Source organism: Culex quinquefasciatus, chromosome 3 (assembly GCF_015732765.1).
Source record: "Culex quinquefasciatus strain JHB chromosome 3, VPISU_Cqui_1.0_pri_paternal, whole genome shotgun sequence".
NCBI classification, from domain to species: Eukaryota; Metazoa; Arthropoda; class Insecta; order Diptera; family Culicidae; genus Culex; species Culex quinquefasciatus.
Genome location: NC_051863.1, coordinates 112,327,810 through 112,348,296, shown reverse-complemented (window position 1 = coordinate 112,348,296; position 20,487 = coordinate 112,327,810). Strand labels below are relative to the sequence as shown.

General features: G+C 40.4%; 2 protein-coding genes and 1 long non-coding RNA gene across 3 annotated transcripts; 1 reads left to right on the top strand and 2 right to left on the bottom strand.

Moving 5' to 3' along the window:
* Positions 1-8,111: 8,111 nt before the first annotated feature.
* On the bottom strand, positions 8,112-12,239 carry LOC6050896 (ATP-dependent RNA helicase dbp2). Its single transcript, XM_001867382.2, has 4 exons — positions 12,087-12,239; positions 10,783-12,022; positions 9,088-9,266; positions 8,112-9,030 (listed from the first exon to the last, which is right to left on the bottom strand). Exons 2-4 carry the CDS (start codon positions 11,948-11,950, stop codon positions 8,386-8,388), a joined length of 1,992 nt encoding a protein of 663 aa, XP_001867417.2. The 5' UTR covers positions 11,951-12,022; positions 12,087-12,239; the 3' UTR covers positions 8,112-8,385.
* A 1,593-nt stretch (positions 12,240-13,832) lies between these two features.
* Positions 13,833-15,126, top strand: LOC119770389 (RNA exonuclease 4). Its single transcript, XM_038265152.1, has 4 exons — positions 13,833-14,055; positions 14,130-14,180; positions 14,246-14,624; positions 14,687-15,126. Exons 1-4 carry the CDS (start codon positions 14,025-14,027, stop codon positions 14,913-14,915), a joined length of 690 nt encoding a protein of 229 aa, XP_038121080.1. The 5' UTR covers positions 13,833-14,024; the 3' UTR covers positions 14,916-15,126.
* Positions 15,127-17,154: 2,028 nt separating this feature from the next.
* Positions 17,155-18,561, bottom strand: LOC119770390. Its single transcript, XR_005278799.1, has 2 exons — positions 17,880-18,561; positions 17,155-17,552 (listed from the first exon to the last, which is right to left on the bottom strand). It is a non-coding gene; the product is annotated as an uncharacterized LOC119770390 (long non-coding RNA).
* Between the last annotated feature and the right edge of the window lie 1,926 nt (positions 18,562-20,487).

Sequence of the window (20,487 nt, the reverse complement as noted above, 5' to 3'; positions counted from 1 at the left end):
TAGTGGATTAAGCTGGGGCGAATATTTGGACCCGTCGATAGGTTGGCAGAATGTGGGCAGACCCGCGATGATTCAAGAAGTCTGTCGGCTTCCCATAGCAATCGATTGTGCTGGATTCGATTTTTGGTTGCTGGATCGCCCCTGTGTTGGGTAGTTCGGCAATTTTCGAAAATGCTCAATGGATGAGCACTTGCGATGCACCTTACTGACCACTGCACTGGTGCATTTGATAAAACCTAAAACATAGTCGTGGCAGACATAGTTGTGTTGAGGCTGCGATGAGCCGATTGGGAGGTCTCGGTTCTGTTGTTCTGGGGAACGCACCTCGGAACGTTGCAGATGCGTTCGGAAGGAGGAATTTTGGAATTTTAGGATGAACTTGAATGGGATCATCTCTGCAGGGCATTGTTTCTTCAATGATTCTCTTATAAATAAAGTAAAGATGTGAGAAGATTTTGTGAAAAAGTGCCAAATTATCTAAAGTTGCATGTATATGAATAAGGCTACCAACTCTTGCTAAGCCAAAATCCGTATACTTCACCGATATGACACCATGGTATAACAAAAACTGTCAAGGAATTATTTAGATAAGTTTGGAATTTGGGAATTAATAATATTTTTGTTATACGTTTAAAAGTTTACGAAATGCCAAGTTTGCTTTTACGAATAATATCATTGTTAGTGTTTTCACGAAAACATTTCTAGAGGTCCTATAAATACAAGCACAACACAAGGTTTTCACAAGCCAAAATTTGATCTTTTATTTAATAAATATGTTTTGTAAGGATTTCGAAAAGAACAATCATTGACAATCAAGTTTGAACTGAGGGAAACCCGGAAAGTTATGCAAGTTATCCCTTTAAAATCAAACTGACAGTTAAATAAAAATATCTTATTAGAGAAAGCTTTGGCCCAATCAAAAAAGCAATGAAATTTTTATAAAGTTGTTAAAATTCCGTACAAATCCGTATTATGCAAAAAATTCCGTACCAAAATTCCGGCCTGTTAAAAATCCGCGGAGAAGGTTGAAAATCCGTACGGTAAGGAAAAAATCCGTACAGTTGGTAGCCTTATATATGAAACAAATAAACCTGTTGTTATATCTTCCGAAAATGAAAAACTGTGACTATTTTCAAAAAAGTCACCTAAAAATGTATTTAACTTGAAAACGGTGCACTTTATCAAAATTTCACTAATGTACTTTTTGATTGCAAATTCAATTTTAAATCGAAAAATGAAGTTGAATAATGTTTGCGACCAACATTTTGATTCAAAAATTCATAACTCGATTCAAAGAATTTCTGAAATTTCTGAAAAGTTGGCATTTGATGTCCCCTAAAACATATAATGCAAATCAAGTTTTAGTGACAAGAAGTTAAATAAAAAAGTCACCAAAATTTTTGTTATCGTGTATCATTTTTTCAGTGCATTCCTTATCCATACCTACAGCTTTGCCGAAGACACCAAATCGATCAAAAATTCCTTCAATAGATAAAGATTTTAGAATTTTCATAAATTATTTTTGCATGGACTGCTGCCAAATTTGTATAGAAAATTATGTGGACAAACTAATGCAAAAAGGCCGTTTCAGCCGGATTAAAAAACACAAAAAAACGAATGACTGAAATCTCCGAGAATTGGTCACCTATAATATGTTATATCAGCAAAAACCAAGTCTGATACAAACTATAATGTCCCATTATTTCGCTGTACCACAATCTGAAATCATCCTGAATTTGCCAATAAACAAACGATTTATATCCTTAGAACAGCCCTGCAAAATGTCAATTTGAGTTATTGGACTATGCACAACACATTGAAACGGCACTTTCGGTACGAGGATAAGCTATAAGTGAATTTATATTCTACTGCGTTAACCTTTCGATCCGGCTGATGGCCACACCCGAGCAGGTGGAAATAACTGGAAAAGTTCATGTTCTGTTGTTGTCAGGACGTCAGAACTTGTTTTTGAAACACCCAGTTTAGCTGCTATAATAACACAAAATATTAACAGAGATTTTTTCGAAAAATAACTCATTCTGATATCAAAAATTATTACTAGAAAATTTGATAACAGGGAAAAAATGTTCCCGGTAACTCAATTTAGTATTGTTGAGATATGATTTTTGCGCAAGTAAAAATGGTTTTGATTCTTTATTTTAAGCTTATTACAAAAAAGTATTGCTAAGTTTGAAATTAAATATTACACATTTTCAAATGCTGAATAAAATCAATAAACATTAGCTGACATATTACAGATTTTGTTTAACATTTGAAAAAAAAATTAACAGAGACCAGCCAATATATCCAAGGGAGCAAATAACCAAAATGTTTGAAAGTTCTGGAGATTTAAAAAAATGGTAAAATATCTCGTTATGCACAACTGTTGTATTCTTTTGATTATTGATATACCAATAATGAAAAGAATATTTCAATATCAAAAATATATAAAAAATCAAAAATTAAAAAATTGTCACTTTAAAAAAGATTTTTGTATAAAGACAACATTTCATTGACAAAACGATATCCACGACAAAATTGGTCAAAGTGTTCATTCCCAAATTTGAAGCTTTATAGTGCTTTAAAACGTGCTGTCCCTATTCAGACTGTAGTCCCGATTCGCCCCAGTTGACGGTAACAGGTTGGGTTATAAAAAAAATGGTCAAAAATTTCCCATTGATAATAACAAGTAAGTGACTGTTTTTTAAGAGTTGTAATATCACATGAATAACGCGATCAATGATTACATGATTTTCAATATTTTTTGTGAATTTTCTTGTTAGTAGGTACCACTTAAAATTATTTATTTCGCTTTGTTTACACACATTGCCCATCTACAAAAAGTGACAGGTCATTTTTCGACTTGTGAGGTTACACTTGCAAATGTAATAGGGAAAAAGATGTTCCGCCGAATAATCATGATGATGATTTTTTGAGATTCCTTTTACCGACCATTCGTGCGCGAGGGAGGAGAGCCATGCTCCCTTCGGTTTTCTCTTGATGATCGTCCAAAGAGTTTCTTTTGATGATGATTATTCTATCGCTGATCATGACTTTATTAAAACAAAATTAGATATTTTAACAGGACTTGTGATTGAAATAACCTCCATTTTGTGATGCCCACCAGCCCGGGGAAATTCACTGCTGTACTTGTCGACGTCTGATGTTAAGAGTAGACCTTGATTAGTCGTTCATTTGAACATTTCCAGCTGCATTTCTCGTTTGGCAACTTTGAACGACACTCTTCACGAAATCTTGCAGCTTGGAAATGCCTTAAATTTTCCAGAATGCAACTTTCATTGCTACTAAAGAGGCACTTCATCACCGTGAAAAACGGAATAAAAAACCAGAAGCAGTAGTCTTAATTAGATTCTTTTTTACTCGCTATCATCGCGGTTTATAATCACCGCACCTGAAGTGTGCCCCAGCTTGACTTGAATTAGGGTAACTTAATCAAATCTTTACCAATCTTAGATAAACTTTATAATGCATGTCTCTTCCCGATGAAAACTTTCGTTATACACATTTTCCGATGAATTTAATATTTCACAAAAAGAGTTTATCTATTACGAAAAAGGCCCCAAATAAGGCGTGGGTAACCGTATAGTCGACGGAAGATGAAACCCACTGAGAAATGGTTGAGATCATTGTACCAAAAAGTAGTGGAGTAGTCGTCTCTTTTCATTTTAGTTTTGCTGCTTTTTATAAGGGAGAGCAAGATTATGTAATTGTTGTAAATTTATTATTATTTTTCCATAAAGTTCTATCGAATTTGCAGTTTAGGATTTTGAAACTTCTTTGGCAAGGTCAGAAACATTTACAAATGATTTGTTCTTCATTAAAAAACAACAAATTTAACATATTTTTTCCTGGGAGGATCATCCTTAAACTGCGTGGTTTTCAATTATTTATTGTATTTTAGATTATTCAGTTTATTTTTTTCACCAATTTCTATCTACACACTTAGGATGATAAAAAATTTAAACCTAGAACCGTGCAGAAGCACCAAACACTATTTTTTCCTAAGTTGGATCTCTTAAGCTTTACCATCATAAGGGGTGAGAGTCGTAAATTTTCATCTTTTTTTTTGCTCAAGGTTCAAAAGTCTTGCTGGCCACTTAAATAGCCGTGCTGGAACCCACTTTTGCTTGTCTACCGAGCCGGATTCGACGAAAACTTGAAAAAGCCCCTTCCTGAAAAAAAAACAGTGAACGCGGTGAAAAATTAACAGAAAGTAACTAAATAACTAGCTGCTGGCTAGGCAGCCCGATATATCCGGTAAATTAGCCGGCTGCTAAATGATTCAATGTGTTGTTGGTGCTATTTTCCGCTTTGTTCGGGGGTGCTGGAGCGAGCTTTACATTTTACATTAGCAAAAAGCGATGGGTTTTTGCTGGTTTTTATCTATGAGGGTTGAAGCTACTGCTTAAAATAAAACGGAACTGACTGATTTTCACGGTTTAAGGGAATTAATAAAACAGTACCCATTTAAAAGCAATTAGTGAATGTCGTATTACAGATTTGACAAATAAAGTTAAAATGTAAGAATGAAAACAAAGATGCTCTGATTTTTTTTTAAATTATTCAGACATCTGCTAGATCATCTTTCACGTAGGGGAAAGTGGGGCAAGTGTAACAAGCTAAGGAAATGCTCGGTATAACCCATTTAAAAGTTTATAAATCTGTCGGATTTTATTATAATCATCTTATTCTAGGTCTTGACTATAACTTTGTTAGAACAAGTTTTTTTTAAAATCCAGTTTTTTTATGTAAAAAATTGATTTTAAAATTTTTGATTTTCCGTACGTTCTACTCAACTAGTGGGCAAGACGAACAACCCGTTGAGGCAAGAGGAATAATGCATGAAAAAACATGTTAATTTGCTAACAATTGAACTGTTATCACTAAGATACATCAGATTAGAATGTATTTGAAAGGTTTCTTCCATTTTTAGATTAAATAATAATATATTACTAAAAAAATTATCGTTTTTACAAAAAAAAAAAATACTTCGATGATAAATAGTAAATTTTCATAATATCACTATATTTTATATTGACAATTTTTTTTAACAATTGTTTATCAGTTTTTAAGTACTTTCGTCTGTTTATTTCCCAATAAAACATGTTGTTGCAAAAATTCGTATTTTTTCCATACTAAAAATCTATATGGTACACTTGTCCCGTCTAAACAAGATTTTTTAAAAGCTCTCTACAAAGATAACCAAAACATAAATCATACTTTATAATACGTGCAAGTCATTGGTAGGGACACTACTGATCTAGGAAAAATAGCATTTTGATAAAATGAGCCCTAAAACGAACCCTAAGCCTTATTTTGTACTTTCCAAATATTATAAAAAAAACTAACTTAATCCACCTACGTGGTTGGAGCCTTCCTCACTTATTTCCAACAATGGCTGATGTGAAGGAATTGTACAAACATTTCGTCTATTTTTTAGATCCGGAATAAAAAAGTACAAAAATATCACTTAAGTGGCCATACCTCGAGACAGAGTTGCCAGATCATCAATGTTTTGGACTTGTTGAAAAGGTCTTTTGATAACCTAACCAACGATGGGTCGGATGGTGGACCCGAACATAGTTTACATACATTTAAATTAGATCCAGCTTCCATAAATGTCACTTAAGTGACCATAGCTCGAGTCAGGGTTGCCAGATCTTCAATGTTTTGAACTCGTTGGAAAGGTCTTTTGATAACCTAACCAACGATGGGTCAGATGGTGGATCCGGACATAGTTTACATACATTAAAGTGAGATCCGGCTTCAAAAAAGTACATCAATATCACTTAAGTGGGCATATCTCGAAACAGGGTTGCCAGATCTTCAATGTTTTAGGCTCGTTGGAAAGGTCTTTTGATGACCTAACCAACGATGGGTCGGGTGATGGACCCGAACATAGTTTACATACATTTGAGTGAGATCCGGATATATGTGAAAACACATTTTTAAACATTGAACTACTTATCAAAATTTCAATCTGTATAAAACTCGATCTATGGGACCCTAAATCAAGTCGAATGCAACAGGTTCGGGTCAAATCGGTTCAACCCGTGCCGAGAAACATGAGCTAGTTTGTTGGTCACATACATACATACACACACACACATACACACAGACATTTGTTCAGTTTTCGATTCTGAGTCGATATGTATACATGAAGGTGGGTCTACGCCATTTTTTATACAAAGTTCATTTTTAGAGCAGGATTATAGCCTTACTTCAGTGAGGAAGGCAAAACAAAGGTTTTGAAAAAAAAACTTCATTAAATCTAGCAAAACAATGCCAAAGGGCCGTTCTGGGTTTGTAAACAAAGAGTGTATCCCTTTCATGCCAGATGTAAACACCCTCTAGCGTGAGCAGGACACACTCTTTGTTTACAAACCCACAACGGACCTTTGGCATTGTTTTGCTTGAAATCTTATGCCCCGTGGCGTTTACGTCGTTTTGGCGGTTATGTGGTAGTAGAATCAGGTAATTGCATTGCTGGCAACAATTCGTCACACTGGATATAATCAAAATTGTAAAAATAACGGCCGTACGAGCGATTGTTCCTCTTGCCCCATATGGTCGTCTTGTCCCACCTTCCCCTATACATATCGACTAGGAATCAAATTGTGAGCAATGTCAATGTCTGATATGGTGGGAAATTGGTCAAAATAATTGCACTCGATTATCTTGACACTGACTGAACCAACTTTGACCGATTTGGTCTCATAAGTCACTACTTAAAAATTATCAGTTCTTCAAAGTTAGGCTAAAACACAATTCGGGCTAGAGTCCAAAAGATTGCAAAAAGGGTAGTTATTGTAAGAAAACCCGTCTTGTATATTTTTAGAAAGATATTTGAAAGACTTTTTTTGACGAGCTTTGAGCACTTAGGGGAAATTCTCGTATCTTTAGCTGGTTAATCACTCGCACCTAATTCCATCCAATTGGCTGATTTTCACTATTTAAACAACTAAATTTGCAAAACTTTTGATATAAACTTGCTTGCTCCCTTCTTATTGAGCTATTTATCACTCGATTTCAGTTGAAAACGCTTTTAATTAGCTTTAATTGAATGTCAAAGTTCTTACCTGCCAACATTAGAGGCACGCTGGAATTAGATGCTGTTCCCCTAGGTATTAATTATTCACTTTGTTGGATGAGTTATCAAAAGCCCCTCCCAACGAATCCAAAAAGTTTTGAAATATATCTGGATCTGGAAGATCTCAAGAAGGCATTGGGTGCCCAGTATGTATGGTTAGTACGGATTTTGAAAAGTTCTCAGATTAAGTTCTGGTGTAGTTCATACCCATAGGGACTCTCACGCCGAATATGGAGGAACTAAAGCTCAAATCCTGATCAAGTTCAAGATAGACCTGCTGTCGATCGCTTTAGCGATTTGGAAAGTATCACGACATCAATCAACCTAGCTACGACCCCAGTAGAAGCGCTGTATCCTGGTTGATCGTCAGAGGTCCAGTCCGTTCCAGAAAGCAGTTATTTAGAGGAAGAAAACGATGCATATAGTGCCAACAAAGCACAGCAGAAGAACAATACCTCTAGTCTGTGTCAAACAATGAGCCATCTCTTGACCTTTAGGAGGGTAATAGCAGAAACAGAATTAAGTAAATAAGAAACAAACAGTACGTATAAGACTAAAAACAGAACTAAAACCAGCAGTGGAAAGTAGAATAGTAGTTGTAAAAGGGAAAGAGCTCAGCAATTTAGTTGCAAAAGAGATGGAAATGAAACTAGCCGTTCAGATCCTTAGGCCATTCTTCGAAGTGACAGTGGATATTTCGTCAAAAATAAAACATTTCGCTTTCGGAATCCGCGGCATCATGCTCGAAACTGTTCTCGTGCACAGGAAAACTACGAATTCGCTAGAAATATCCGAAAATTTTGCGAACAGCTGACCAGTAGATTGCAAAAACGAGCGCTGGAGATTAATGAGCTAGTGGCTCAATCGATCTTTCTCATACACGAGTTTGAGGCCAGATCTCAGATATTTTGAAGAGACATTTTGGCTGCCGTCATTTACCTTCAGCAACAATTGTATTTAGAAGACTAGAATGTCATCAAAATTATCGTACACCAGTATGTTTGACGATATACACCCCATTTTATATTTTTCTCAGCTTAATATATTAGACTTATCGCTAGTAATGTGTTCTAGTGAAGTTAAGCAATGATTGAGTTGCGAACCTGGAGGCTCTTTATAAACTTTGAAAGTAATAAAAATAATAAAAAATTGTCACCGTTCCACTGATTGAAGCAAATATTCATGCAAAGCGATGTGGGATTTTGGTTATGTCACGCTAGTTAAAATTTGTATTTTTGCCGGTATGAGTGATTATTCCATGATTTTGTATGAGTTCAGTAGGGTCGAGCACTGGTGCTGCTGGAAAAACCGCCCGCACCACCAGCTCCGTAGCCCGCACTTCCGTTGAGTGATCCAAACGAGCTGCCAACTGTGCTCGCCAATGGAGGTCTCGATCGTAGGTCTGTGCCGCGAGAAGGTGGCGGAGCACTGAAACCGGAAGGTGGCGCACTTCCAAACGACGGCGGAGGCTTGCTGAAGCTGGCAGCAGATGGAATGCTTGGAACGTGTCTGTCTGCGCCGTACCCACCAGAACTGGCGCCATTCAGAGGGCGGACGCTGCTGCTGTTGCTACTGCCAAACCCTCCCAATCCTGAGGTTCCTCCAGACCTGAATCCACCATCGCGCCCACCGCCGGAACCAAACGCGCCACCCGATTTGAATCCACTATCCAGGCCACCACCACCACTCTTGGCTCCAAAACCTCCGCCGTAGTCATCCCGGCGTGCAAACTTCGGTCCACGATCATCTCCATTCCGACCGAAATCGTCCCCACGTCGACCCTTGGCATCATTTCTGAACGAGCCACGATCGCGGCCTCCACCGCCTCCAAATCGTCCTCCGCCGCTTCCTCCACGGCCACGGTTACGACCACCACCGCCGCCGAAGCGCGCGTACTCCTGCAGTTCCGGGTTGACATACTGTATAAGAAGCAAAGTGTTACTTACTGTTCTGAAAACCTAAATCTCGATACTAACCTGATTGGCCGTCTTCAGCACTTGAATCAGATCGTTAGCCTTGGAAGAGTTGGATGGCGTGAAGAAGGTGTAAGCCGTGCCCTTGTTGGTAGATCGTCCGGTACGACCGATACGATGAATGTAGTCCTCCGTGTTGTTCGGAAAATCAAAGTTGATGACGTACTTGACATCGTCCACATCTATAGTATTCGTTGTAAAGAAACCAAATTAATACAAAGTTCAGCTGAAGACAGTTGCCTACATTGCTGAGCGAAAACAGATAGGATAACCAGTACCTACCCATAACAAAACATAATGTAATTATAATTTTTTGAGTACGAGTACGATTTTCTCCAATCGAAAATTAGGTAAAACAAATCCGCTTAGCTTTTCAGTCCGGGGTTTACCTTACGCATGTAAGACAAATTCAAACTGCCAATAAGACACCGTTCAAAAGGGCGTTTTTATAACAGTAGAGAGGGTATCGAGCACGTAAAAAGCCTGTTGTTGACTGGTATTTGACAATGATAAACTCGAGCTTTTCTAATACGAACGTAAAAATCAACAGATGAATTGATGATGATGAAGATTATGAAATAGTCGTGTCCACAATATCAACCTATCCCTCCTGTCACCTACTGCTAGAACGTGTTCTCAATTATACCATCAAATGTCTACTACGGGATTCCCATCATAATTCTAACGCCAGTGATTCTACTTTGAACGCCGTATGTCTTGCTCAATTTGCACCTTCTACTCCTCTCTACTTGCAGTTTTCAGCGTCACTTGGCAGCGCGAGCGGTTCAATTTGTTCCGATTTTTTGATAGCTAACGCGCAGTCATTTTTCCAAGAAACGCACATCCATAAAAGGCACCCTGATTATCTAGTGCCTTTCTGGGCTCAATGGGCCAACGTGAATGGGTGATTCCAAAAAGGTACATGTCAGTTATCCTTCTACCTTCGCTCGGCTGCACCGTTTTGGCGAACAACTTACCTTTGTGAACTTTGTATCAACGTCAAAACCAAAAGCTAGTACAGCTGCATGAACTGACATGTCCGATACCTTCTTAGAATACATTTGCTGCCGTTGGTCGTGAAAGCGTTTCTTGTTTCACGTTCCCTTACGGACACAACACAGCCCATCGGCCCAGTGCGTGTGTGTAACTGCGCATTAGAGACGGAACAACGACGCTCGCGAGTGACGCCGTTTCGAGACAACACGAACGTTGCAGAATCCCGGAAACGGAGCAGTCTGTCTGAAGAGACGAAAGTCTGCGCAATCGATCCTTGCCGGCAAGCAACAAACGGAGAATGCCAGTCGTTGGTCGGATCGATTCAGCGCTGAACGGGAGGTTGGTCGGCTCCGTTTACCGTTGCTGGATTCTGGCCATGGTTCGCTGACGAATGTGACTGACCGCAGAGCATGCGAATGAGTTGAACCGATTTTCCGCTGGTTGACAATCGTGACGAGATGAAATTCAACGTGAATTCCAGGACCATCAGCACCGGCGGGGTTGGAATTGTAGTCATGGTGGGGCAGGAATCGATGGGATAGAAAAAGGCGATTCACTGCTCCAAGCTTGAATGAACCCGACGTTTGTACTACAACTCCAGGAACGACCCCAGCAGGCTCTCGCTTCGGAATGATGACGTTTTCACACCTGGGTTGAATTTCCTCGTCTTGAATCAAACGAATCCCCTCAGGAAGTTCTCACCTAAACCACGAGAAGCCACGTCGGTGGCCACCAGGATTCCGTTGTTCATGCGTCGGAAAGTGTTCAGAACGTAATCGCGATCTTTTTGTGTTTTGTCACCGTGGATTCCATCCGCTCTCCATCCGTTACGTTTAATTATTCCAGCAATTTGATCGACCTTCCGCTTTGTTTCAACGAAAACAATCGCCTTGTTATCACCCTGTTTACCAATCTCTGCGAGTAGCTTAAACAAACGCGATTCTTTCTCGTACTCCTGGCAACACTCGATGATCTGCAAAATGTTCTCGTTCGCGGCCAAGTTGAGCGAACCGATGTTGATTTGGATGTAGTCTCGCAAGAATTCTTCCGCCAATTTGCGAATTTCCTTAGGCCAAGTGGCGGACCACATAAGAACCTGGCGATCCGGACGAATCTGGGAGATGATTTTTCGGATTTGAGGCTCGAAGCCCATGTCAAGCATACGATCGGCTTCATCCAGCACAAGATACGTCGTCCGGCGCAAGTTTGTCGTCCCGCTTTCGAGAAAATCAATCAACCGACCTGGCGTGGCAATCACAATCTCGACGCCCCGTCTCAAGTCGTTTGCCTGTCCCATCTTGGAGGCACCTCCAAAGATGCATGTGTTCATGACGCTCATTCTCCGACCAAAATCGTCGCAAACCTGCTGAATCTGCTGCGCCAACTCCCGAGTCGGGGCCAAAACCAACGCAATCGGACCGTCTCCGCGCATCAACCTCGGTTGGTTGCTGATGTGGATCAACGCCGGCAAAATGTAAGCCAACGTTTTGCCACTTCCGGTCTTGGCGATACCCACCATGTCCCGGCCACTGGTCGCAATTGACCATCCGACGGCCTGAATCTGCGTCGGTTCCTTGTAACCTTGGCGCGTAATCTCCGCCAGAATACTGCTCGGGAAGCCGCCCTCCTCAAAGTACAAAATCGGAGCCGGGATGTTCTTCCCGATCACGGTGATTTCATTCTTGTCCAGGTACGCATTCACCTCCGCCCGGGAACGGTCCAGAACACTGCTAGCCGGTTTGAAAAAGTTCTTCGCAAAAGCGTCCAACTTTTCCTGATCCCACCGAATGGCGCGCAGATTTTCCCCGTTGCGTTCCTGTCGATCGAAACGCTTCTCCACCCTGCCTCCGTTGCGATCATTCCGACGCATTAAGCTGGATGAGCCTCCGCCCCGCCACTGCGAAAGTCACGCCCTCCACGGTCGCTTCCACCACGGCGATTCCTGGCCGAATTAAGCGATGAATATTAGCATAAAACTTGGTATGCATGTTATGCAAACAACTTACATAGTTTTAGTTTGGCTTTAAACAAGATTTACAGTAAAAAATATGATTTTTCAGCGCTCCTTACAGATAAGCCACTTTTCACTTTTTCGAATCTTCCAATATGGCGTAACTTTTTGCTTGTTTGGAAGGGGACGTTCACAAATTTATGAACGAGCCATTTTTAGCATTGTTGGCATGCATACACGCTCATTCAAAACAACTATTTTAATGTTATTTTTACTCCGAATTTATCAAACCTACATCCAAAATCAAAGGATCCCTCAAAAAGAGTTCTATCTACCTACCCCTTATCTGTCATCTCAAGGAAAACAAACTCTTTTTGAGGATTACTTCCACCCTTTTTTTTTAAGTTTACCGGTAGTAACCCTTTGCAAAAGGGTTTGTTTTTCTTGTGTTGACAGATAAAGGGTAGGTAGAACCCTTTTTGAGGGGGACTTCTGATTTTGAGGGTAGAGAACCTGGAGCTTTTTAGAGAACGGACATCTTAAAATACTTAAACTGGCACCACTGCATTCACATTAGTCAAAATAGCTTGCAGCACTGCAATGGAGCACCGGATTCGAGTGGTAGAAATGACAGTTCTCCCATAAGCGGTGTGCGCACTTCGGAAGGAACCGGTCAACAAAAATTTCAAATGGGCAGCAGCGGCAGCGAAAGCAAGCTAGAGAGGGTGAAGAAAAGCCCCAAGAAATCGTTTCCTCTCCTTTGTTGTGCTGTGTGTAAAGCCATTTGTTGACCCCTTTTCTTGGGAGGTGCGTATTGGCCCATAAGGAATACATTGTAGAAAAAGGCAAAAACTGCTGGAATGGAAATGCTCCATTGTCAAAGTACCCGCGGGACACCTATCCGTGAGATTCTGTTTTGACCAGTCAATGTGGTCCTAAAGCCTTACGTATTTTTTATGCACATCGGTAAAATTACGATTTAAATCAATTTCTGATCACTTTTTTTTTCATTTTGTTGCAAAACAATATTTGACTAGAATACATTTTTCCACGGATCAGGAAACAGGAAAATCCTAGGAACGAGAACTGCATGCGTTTCCAGTAAGGCGTCATCCATAAAGTAAGTTACGCTCTAGGGGAGGGGGGGGGGGGGTGTCTGAGCAAGTGTGACATTGCATGTTATAAGCACCGACACCGACGTAACACTCAAGTAAAAAAGATGACCCTTCTTTGCATCACCCCTCCGGTAAGTCCGGTGAGCTGTCAAACGGCTTTTCGAAAAATGTATCAGCAAGGCAACACTGATTTTATTTTGTTTGTAAACACAAATCAGCTGATTCATTCATAAACTACGATTTGTTTGCAAACAATGGATCGAGCAGTGCTGCGAAATATATTTTTATCGGTAAGGGGTGATTCCAAGGAAGTAATTGGGGTGAGTCGTGCTGGGACACATTTCAGCAGATTTTTTACATGGAGTGTTACGTCGGTGTATAGGTCGGTGATTAGGAAAATCGTGACAAGGGGGGGGGGGGGGGGTAAGCTTTGTCAGATTTTAGCGTGACGTACTTTATGGATGAAGCCTAACGGGAATACTTGTTTCTAATCAAACTTGATTGATTTTTTTTAAATTCTGCTCTTAACTAAAAACGTTCGTTTTTTATGAAATGTGAGTGAAAATTACTGAAATTTTAAGTAAACTTTGTTTTGAGTGTACAGTTGACCTAATCCATCTCGCATCACTGAAGTTGACGTAATCAAGTTGACCCAACGCACCAACTCCTCCCTTCACCATTTTGACAAATTTGACAGTTGAGCACGAGCAAAGGAAGAAAATCAGCCAAAAGAAAAACAAAATGTCAGTAGAACTTTTTCGCTTTTAAACCTTGAAAAACTTGTTTAATTCCGTATTTTAAAATGATTCCAAGTTGCAAACGAATATTGTGAGTAGGGTTTTGATCAATTGGCCACAGATTCGGTGGCAAAAACAGCCATGGTCAGCGAAATGGAACCAGGAAGTGGGGGTAAGTTTTTCTTGGAGATACTTTCGTCAAGGTCTTGTTTGTAAACATTGAACCGTTCTCTTCGGAAATTTCAGACGCGGACATTGAAAACATTCTCAACATTCGGCACCTGTCCATCGATAATGGTGAGTGGTTTGAGGTTTGGTTCGATTGTGGAAGGGTGTTTTAACGTATTATTTGTGAATTCCAGCGGAAAACAATTTCAGCAAAAAGACCGCCGCCAAGAGTGGCCGTCCTCGGGCTAAGATCTTCTCGACGGAACTGACCAACTGTCTGGCGCTGGACTGCGAGTTTGTCGGAATCGGGCCGCACGGCAAGGAGCACATGCTGGCCCGGGTTTCGATCGTGAACGAGCGCGCCGAGGTCATTCTGGACACGTACGTGAAGCCGCAAAAAGCTGTGATAGATTACCGGACCGAAATCAGCGGCATCCGGCCGGAACTGATGGCCGAGGGGCAGGATTACAGTGCCGTGCGGGAGACCGTAAAGTTGCTGTTGCAAGGTCGCATCCTCGTCGGACACGCGCTCAAAAATGATCTGCTTGTGCTGAACCTGCGACATCCGCGGAAGTAAGTATGAGGGTTCGTTTTGCGGAATAACCCGACTAACCGTCTCTTCCTCTCCCTATCAGTATGACCCGGGACACGTCCCGGTATCACCCGATCGCGCGCCGCATCCGTGCCCTCGGAACGCCCAGTCTCAAGAGCCTCTCGAAGCTGATTCTCGGCGAGGAAATCCAGATCGGCACGCACGACTCAGTTCAGGACGCGACGGCCACGATGAAGATCTATCTCATCTTCCAGGAGGAGTGGGAAAAGTCGATGCGAAAATCGTCGACGCACCGGTACCGGCACCGATGACGGCGGAGATGATGAGGACGAAGGTGCAGCTTCGGCTAAGCTGCACCGGATTTTGAAGTGTTTTTTCCTGCTGTGACATATGAGGGGCACCAGCACACGGTTCGGCCCGGAATTTCAATTGTAAATGGACTTTTTTTTTTCTTTGGACGAATGTAATATGGTGATATAAGTTAGAATTAATACAAAATAAACATACATTTGTAAAGCGTTATCCTGATGTTCTCTTCTATTTTGGTTATCGCACTTTTGCTTCGCTTGGAAATGATTTAAGCGGATTGTACACTGGATTTTGTCATGTTTAAGGAGTAGAATTAATTCCATCTGAACCAGATTCCCAACACAATAACAATCGTCCATCCTCCGGCTGCTCCCATCAACACCGCACACCAGGAACAAGGATAGGGGATTTAGAAGACGGGAATGGTGAGTGTTCCACTTTTTTAAGAAGATAAGGGAAAAACTCCACGGTATCCTCAAGCAAGTTTCACTTGGAGTTGGATGGTTTTTGGGAAAGTGAATGGTCTATGGAGCCATCCTAGGTGAGTGGCAGCGATCGCTTGTATTGTTGTTCGAATTATTAGTGTGTTCTCATTTCTAATGGGAAAACTTACATTTTGACGAAGAACTTCGTCCTAGGGCTCTATACAGGGTAGCAATCCAAAATTTCGCGAAGCGAAATGAAACCGAAAAATGAAACGCCTTCCCCAAGCAGAGGGGAAAATCACAGAAGCAGCGCGGCCGACGGGTTTGTTATATATATAAACGCTTCAGCTCAGCTCCTCTCACAAGCGTCACCAGGTAGCGATCCAGGAACTGGCCTTCCCGCTTCCCTATAAAAAAGCAAGCGCCTCAAGGTGATGCCTTCTTTAAATACCACCTAGCCTTCCTCACATAAAGTTAAAAAATCAAGAATTCAGCTAAATGTTTCTTTATTCGTTCTTCGTCATTTTGGTTATGCCTGTTACATTACCACTGCACCTTTTTTTTATTAATCTCTTATTGGATCAATTCTATTAGTCACCCATGATATTTTTTCAATTTTTTAACGAGGATGTGTTGATTCAATTTCAAAGGCGTCTGCATGTTATGCAAATCTTTTATAGAGTTATCTAGGCCCGCTCTCACGCACACTAGCACGCCATTTGTTTTGCTGGCTGGTACAAAATTTAACCTCAATCTTTTTCGTGTTCGTACACGCATAACATGCGCTCGTAGAGAACTCTATAGTTTTGCAATTCATCTTGCATTTATACTGGTATTCTCTTCCGATTATTGGATTCAACTATATCAGTATAAGTCCTTCTTAAGCCCACTAAGCTCTACGGCAGGCCTGCCAAACCTTTTTGGCTCAATTTTCATATTTTATTGATCGTCAAAATAACAATTGTCTATTTTTCCATGATTTAATCAATGGAGTCGGTTCTCAGATGACCAGTAAACATAACTTTGACAAAAGTTTGGAAAAATCGAGTTTTGCAAATCGTTTGTATGAAAGTTTGATGTGAAAAACTGGTCCAGCCTGCGGGCCGGATTGATTTTTGACGTAAAATGTAGATTCCACCGATTCCATCAAATAAACCATATAAAAATGAACAATTGTTATTTTGACGATCGAAAATGTGAAAATTAAGCCAAAAAGGTTGGGCAGGCCTGCTCAACGGTCAAATGCTCTATTACACTTGACTTACCTTTTTAGCCTTGCAAAATCCTCCCGAAATGCCACGGATCAAATCTTGATTCTCCGTCGAATCCTCGATATACGATGGCAAAAAGGTTGCCTCACAATTTTCGAATCCTTAGACTTTTGCCAGGCTTTCGACGCCGTGGATATTGATAAACTAGCAACAATCCTTCAAGACATAGGAGTGCAGACCACAATCCAATGGGATGGTAAAACCCGAAGCCTCACGCCATCGAGGAGTCAAACAAGGATGCCCACTGAGCCCAACCCTATTCCTCATGCTTTTGCATCACGCCCTAATGACCTTAAAGGAGCTCATGCCGGAAGTGTATTTCCATCACGAGGACGGATCCGTTTGCCGTGTGTGCCTTCGACCTCTTTTTTTCTCTGCTCTGACCCCGTCGATGGCGATTGTCTCCTGCAATTGTTAACTCTACTCCTGGCCTAAACACCGCCAAGCCACGAGTGCTCATATGCGACCCGTATTAAACGAGGCCCCTGCCAACGAACATCACTCATGTGATATTTTCCTATTTATGGATATTAAATTACACACTATTTATCATCTACACGGGAGCCGAGCTCCATCTTTATTGTTCGGCTTCATCTCTCTGACTGACTCCTGAACCACGCTAGCTTTACACTCACACATACACAGCTCTACACGCTTATCGCTAACTATCTAACTGAGGTTAATGTTCAGGATGCCACATCCTCTCCTTGCCAAATTGAATGTAATAATAAGTACACTAACAAAACAATAAAGTTAATTTTAAACTATAATCCTTTCTGCTGCTTCTCGTCTCATGTTTTACAACGCCTGGTGAAGTGTCCGTCCCGTATAGCAAAGCATATCGGCTTAGGCTGCCGATATCAACGATGCCAATGATGCGGATCCATTTTCCCTTTTTTCCTAATCATTGATCGTCCAACTATCCTGGTTTCCTCCGAGTCAACTAAAGTAACGAAAAAAATGAAGAAAAGAAAAAAAAACAAAATCAGCAGTATACCAAGCAAAAAACAAAAAAAAACCATCCCCTTTAACGAACCCCAGGTTATTTTTTTTTTTTTTGTGGTCTGTATTGCAAGTTTCTGCTTCGATCAAAGAGTCCAAAAGCTTGAATTGGGAGAGCACCCTAACCACTTTCTACTCCAAGGAATCTTCCACACCAGAGTTAGACTTGACGACCTTTGGATTGCGAGTCCAACCACCACCAGCGATTCCACCGGAACAGGCTTGGTTTGGTGTATTGTTTGTCTTTATAGCAGAGAGACGACCTTACCTGGAATGACATAACGGCCTAACAACTACCAAGGCCGGGACCGACATTTTACTTCCCCATCCGATGGAAAGTTTCCAGTTTGGAGGCTGCTTTATCCTGTGATTAATTTACTAGATGTATTGGATGCCCGCAAAATCATTCCTTAGCTTTGAATTTATCAACTGTTGAGAAGTCTATATATCAACTAAGAAAAGTAACTGGACACAAATAATACTAAAACAATGCAATTAATTGAAATAAAAGTTGTTAAAAAATTTAATCTACACATCGTGAGTAAAGTAATAGAAACATTAAAGGTGTAACAAGGAGTTAAATTTTCTGTCAAGCTACTGAGAAATTTATGACAGCTGTAAAAGTTTCACGCCATGTTACAGATCCACATATCTATTTTTTTGAATAAACTAGCATACATCAGTCTTTGCCATAAAAACAATTGCAGAACATTACTATCTTTCAAGTGATCAATTACATATGTTCAAGAAGTCGGTCATATTTCCATCCACTACTTTAACAAATTATATCACAAATCTTTGGCTTAACCTTGATTGTTCTTCGCCTATTGAGTTTTTTATCACACTGTTACAGATTGAACTTTTTTTTTATAAACTTAAATCACTGAAATCTTCCTATTGAGCTAAATATTTACGAGATTGATTAGAGAGAATTCTGTGATGAGAATGCGGTTTTCTGAGAGAGTGATGCAATACTTTACCGACAACAAAAACAGTGTCTTGCGAACCTTCGTGGTGAACGGACACTAGAGCTGCGGTATTTTTTACTACCTAAGCTCAGAGTTATTTCAAAACAAAATTCACAGTCTTTTTAAAGACTACCTGAGTTATTTTCCAAAATTCTAAACAGTCTTTTCAAGACTAACCCCGCCTGAAATTTTGTTGTATTTTACAAACGAAGCCATCTTTTAAGAGAACTTTGCTTGCAAAATGCGTCAAAACAAAGGTAAACGCAAATCTTCTGAAGATTTGGTCGTTACGTCGGTGAAGCGTTTGAACGCTAAACCGGCTAACGGAAGCAGAAAAAGAAAACAGCCTCTTCTGAGGTCTGATTCTGATTCTGAATGTGAGGTCAATCCTCCAATTCCATTGACAAACAGTTTCGGTGTTTTATCCGAAACTGATGACAAGGAACCTTCTCCTCGTACTGAGCCTTCTGCCGTCGAGAAACGAGTAAAGGCTCCGCCAATTGTAGTGACTTCCGTCTCCGATTTGGCCAGCTTTCGAACGCAACTGAAGAATTGCAAGGAAACTTGCAATTTGAAAGTTTCGTTCCAGCTTGGTCGAAGAGGAGAATGTCGCTTGTTGACGGAATCTTTACAAGATCACCAAACTTTTGTTGGTTATTTGAAAACCACAAACACAATTTCTACACGTATGAGACCAAGAATGCTCGGCCATTCAAGGCGGTCTTGAAAGGTCTCTCCAACGACTTGTCGGTGGATGAGATCAAAAACGAACTTAAGGTGTTGCTTGGCTTTGCCCCATCCCAAGTAATACCGATGAAGAAAAAATCAAACGGGAATATTTCTCGCTTTGGTTTGACTTCACAATTTTATCTGATTCATTTCAACAGAAATGAAATCAACAATTTGAAACTTTTGGACAAAGTTCAGTTTTTGTTCCATGTACGGGTAAAGTGGGAGCATTTTAAGAAACATGGCGGTAATGGCCAGAATCTGACCCAGTGCCGGCGTTGCCAGGCATTCGGTCACGGTACTGATCATTGCGCCATGGTTCCAAAATGCATGGTTTGCGGGGATTCTTCTCACGACAAGGACAATTGTCCCGTGAAAGAAGTCACCCAATTTAAATGTGCAAATTGTGGTGGAAATCACAAATCAAATTTTGGGATTGCCCCATCAGAAAAAGGTTTTGGATTCTCGTGCTAAGCATCAGCCGAAATCCAAACCGAAATTTTCTCAAAGTCAGGTTGTACCTGAAACTTTAAACCAAACGTTTTTGCTATCTCCTCTAATGAGAGAGCTAGAAAAATACTTCTACCATTGAAACAGGCAACGGTATTTCCTATGCTGCCGCTGTTTCAGGTACATCCAAAATTTCAAATCCTCTGCAATTCTTCCTGAAATTGGCCAGGTACCTCAAATTTCATTTGAAAATTTTTCTGCTGGCAACGCTTTGGGATCTTCTGATCTCGGCGATGTTACGTTTGAAAAAATGACTTTTTTGCAAAACTCACTGTTTGGTTTGATTCAAACAATGAGTAATGCTACATCCATGATGGAAGCAATCCAGATTGGATTAAAATTTGCGAATGATGTTGTTCTTACCCTGAAGTTTAATCATGGATCTAAGTAATTCCATCAATATTATGAATTTTAATGCTCGCTCTTTAAAAGCGAAAGAAAATGAATTTTTCAACTTTTTACGAGTTCATAACGTGCATGTTGCTGTTATAACCGAAACATTTTTAAAAACTGCCACTTATTTGAAAAGTGATCCAGATTATAAAGTTATAACTAATAACCGAATGAATCGAAATGGCGGTGGAGTTGCAATAGTTATCCACCGTAGTATGACTTATAGCACGTTACGTGACTTTAAGTTAAAAGTTATTGAAAGTTTGGGCATTGAAC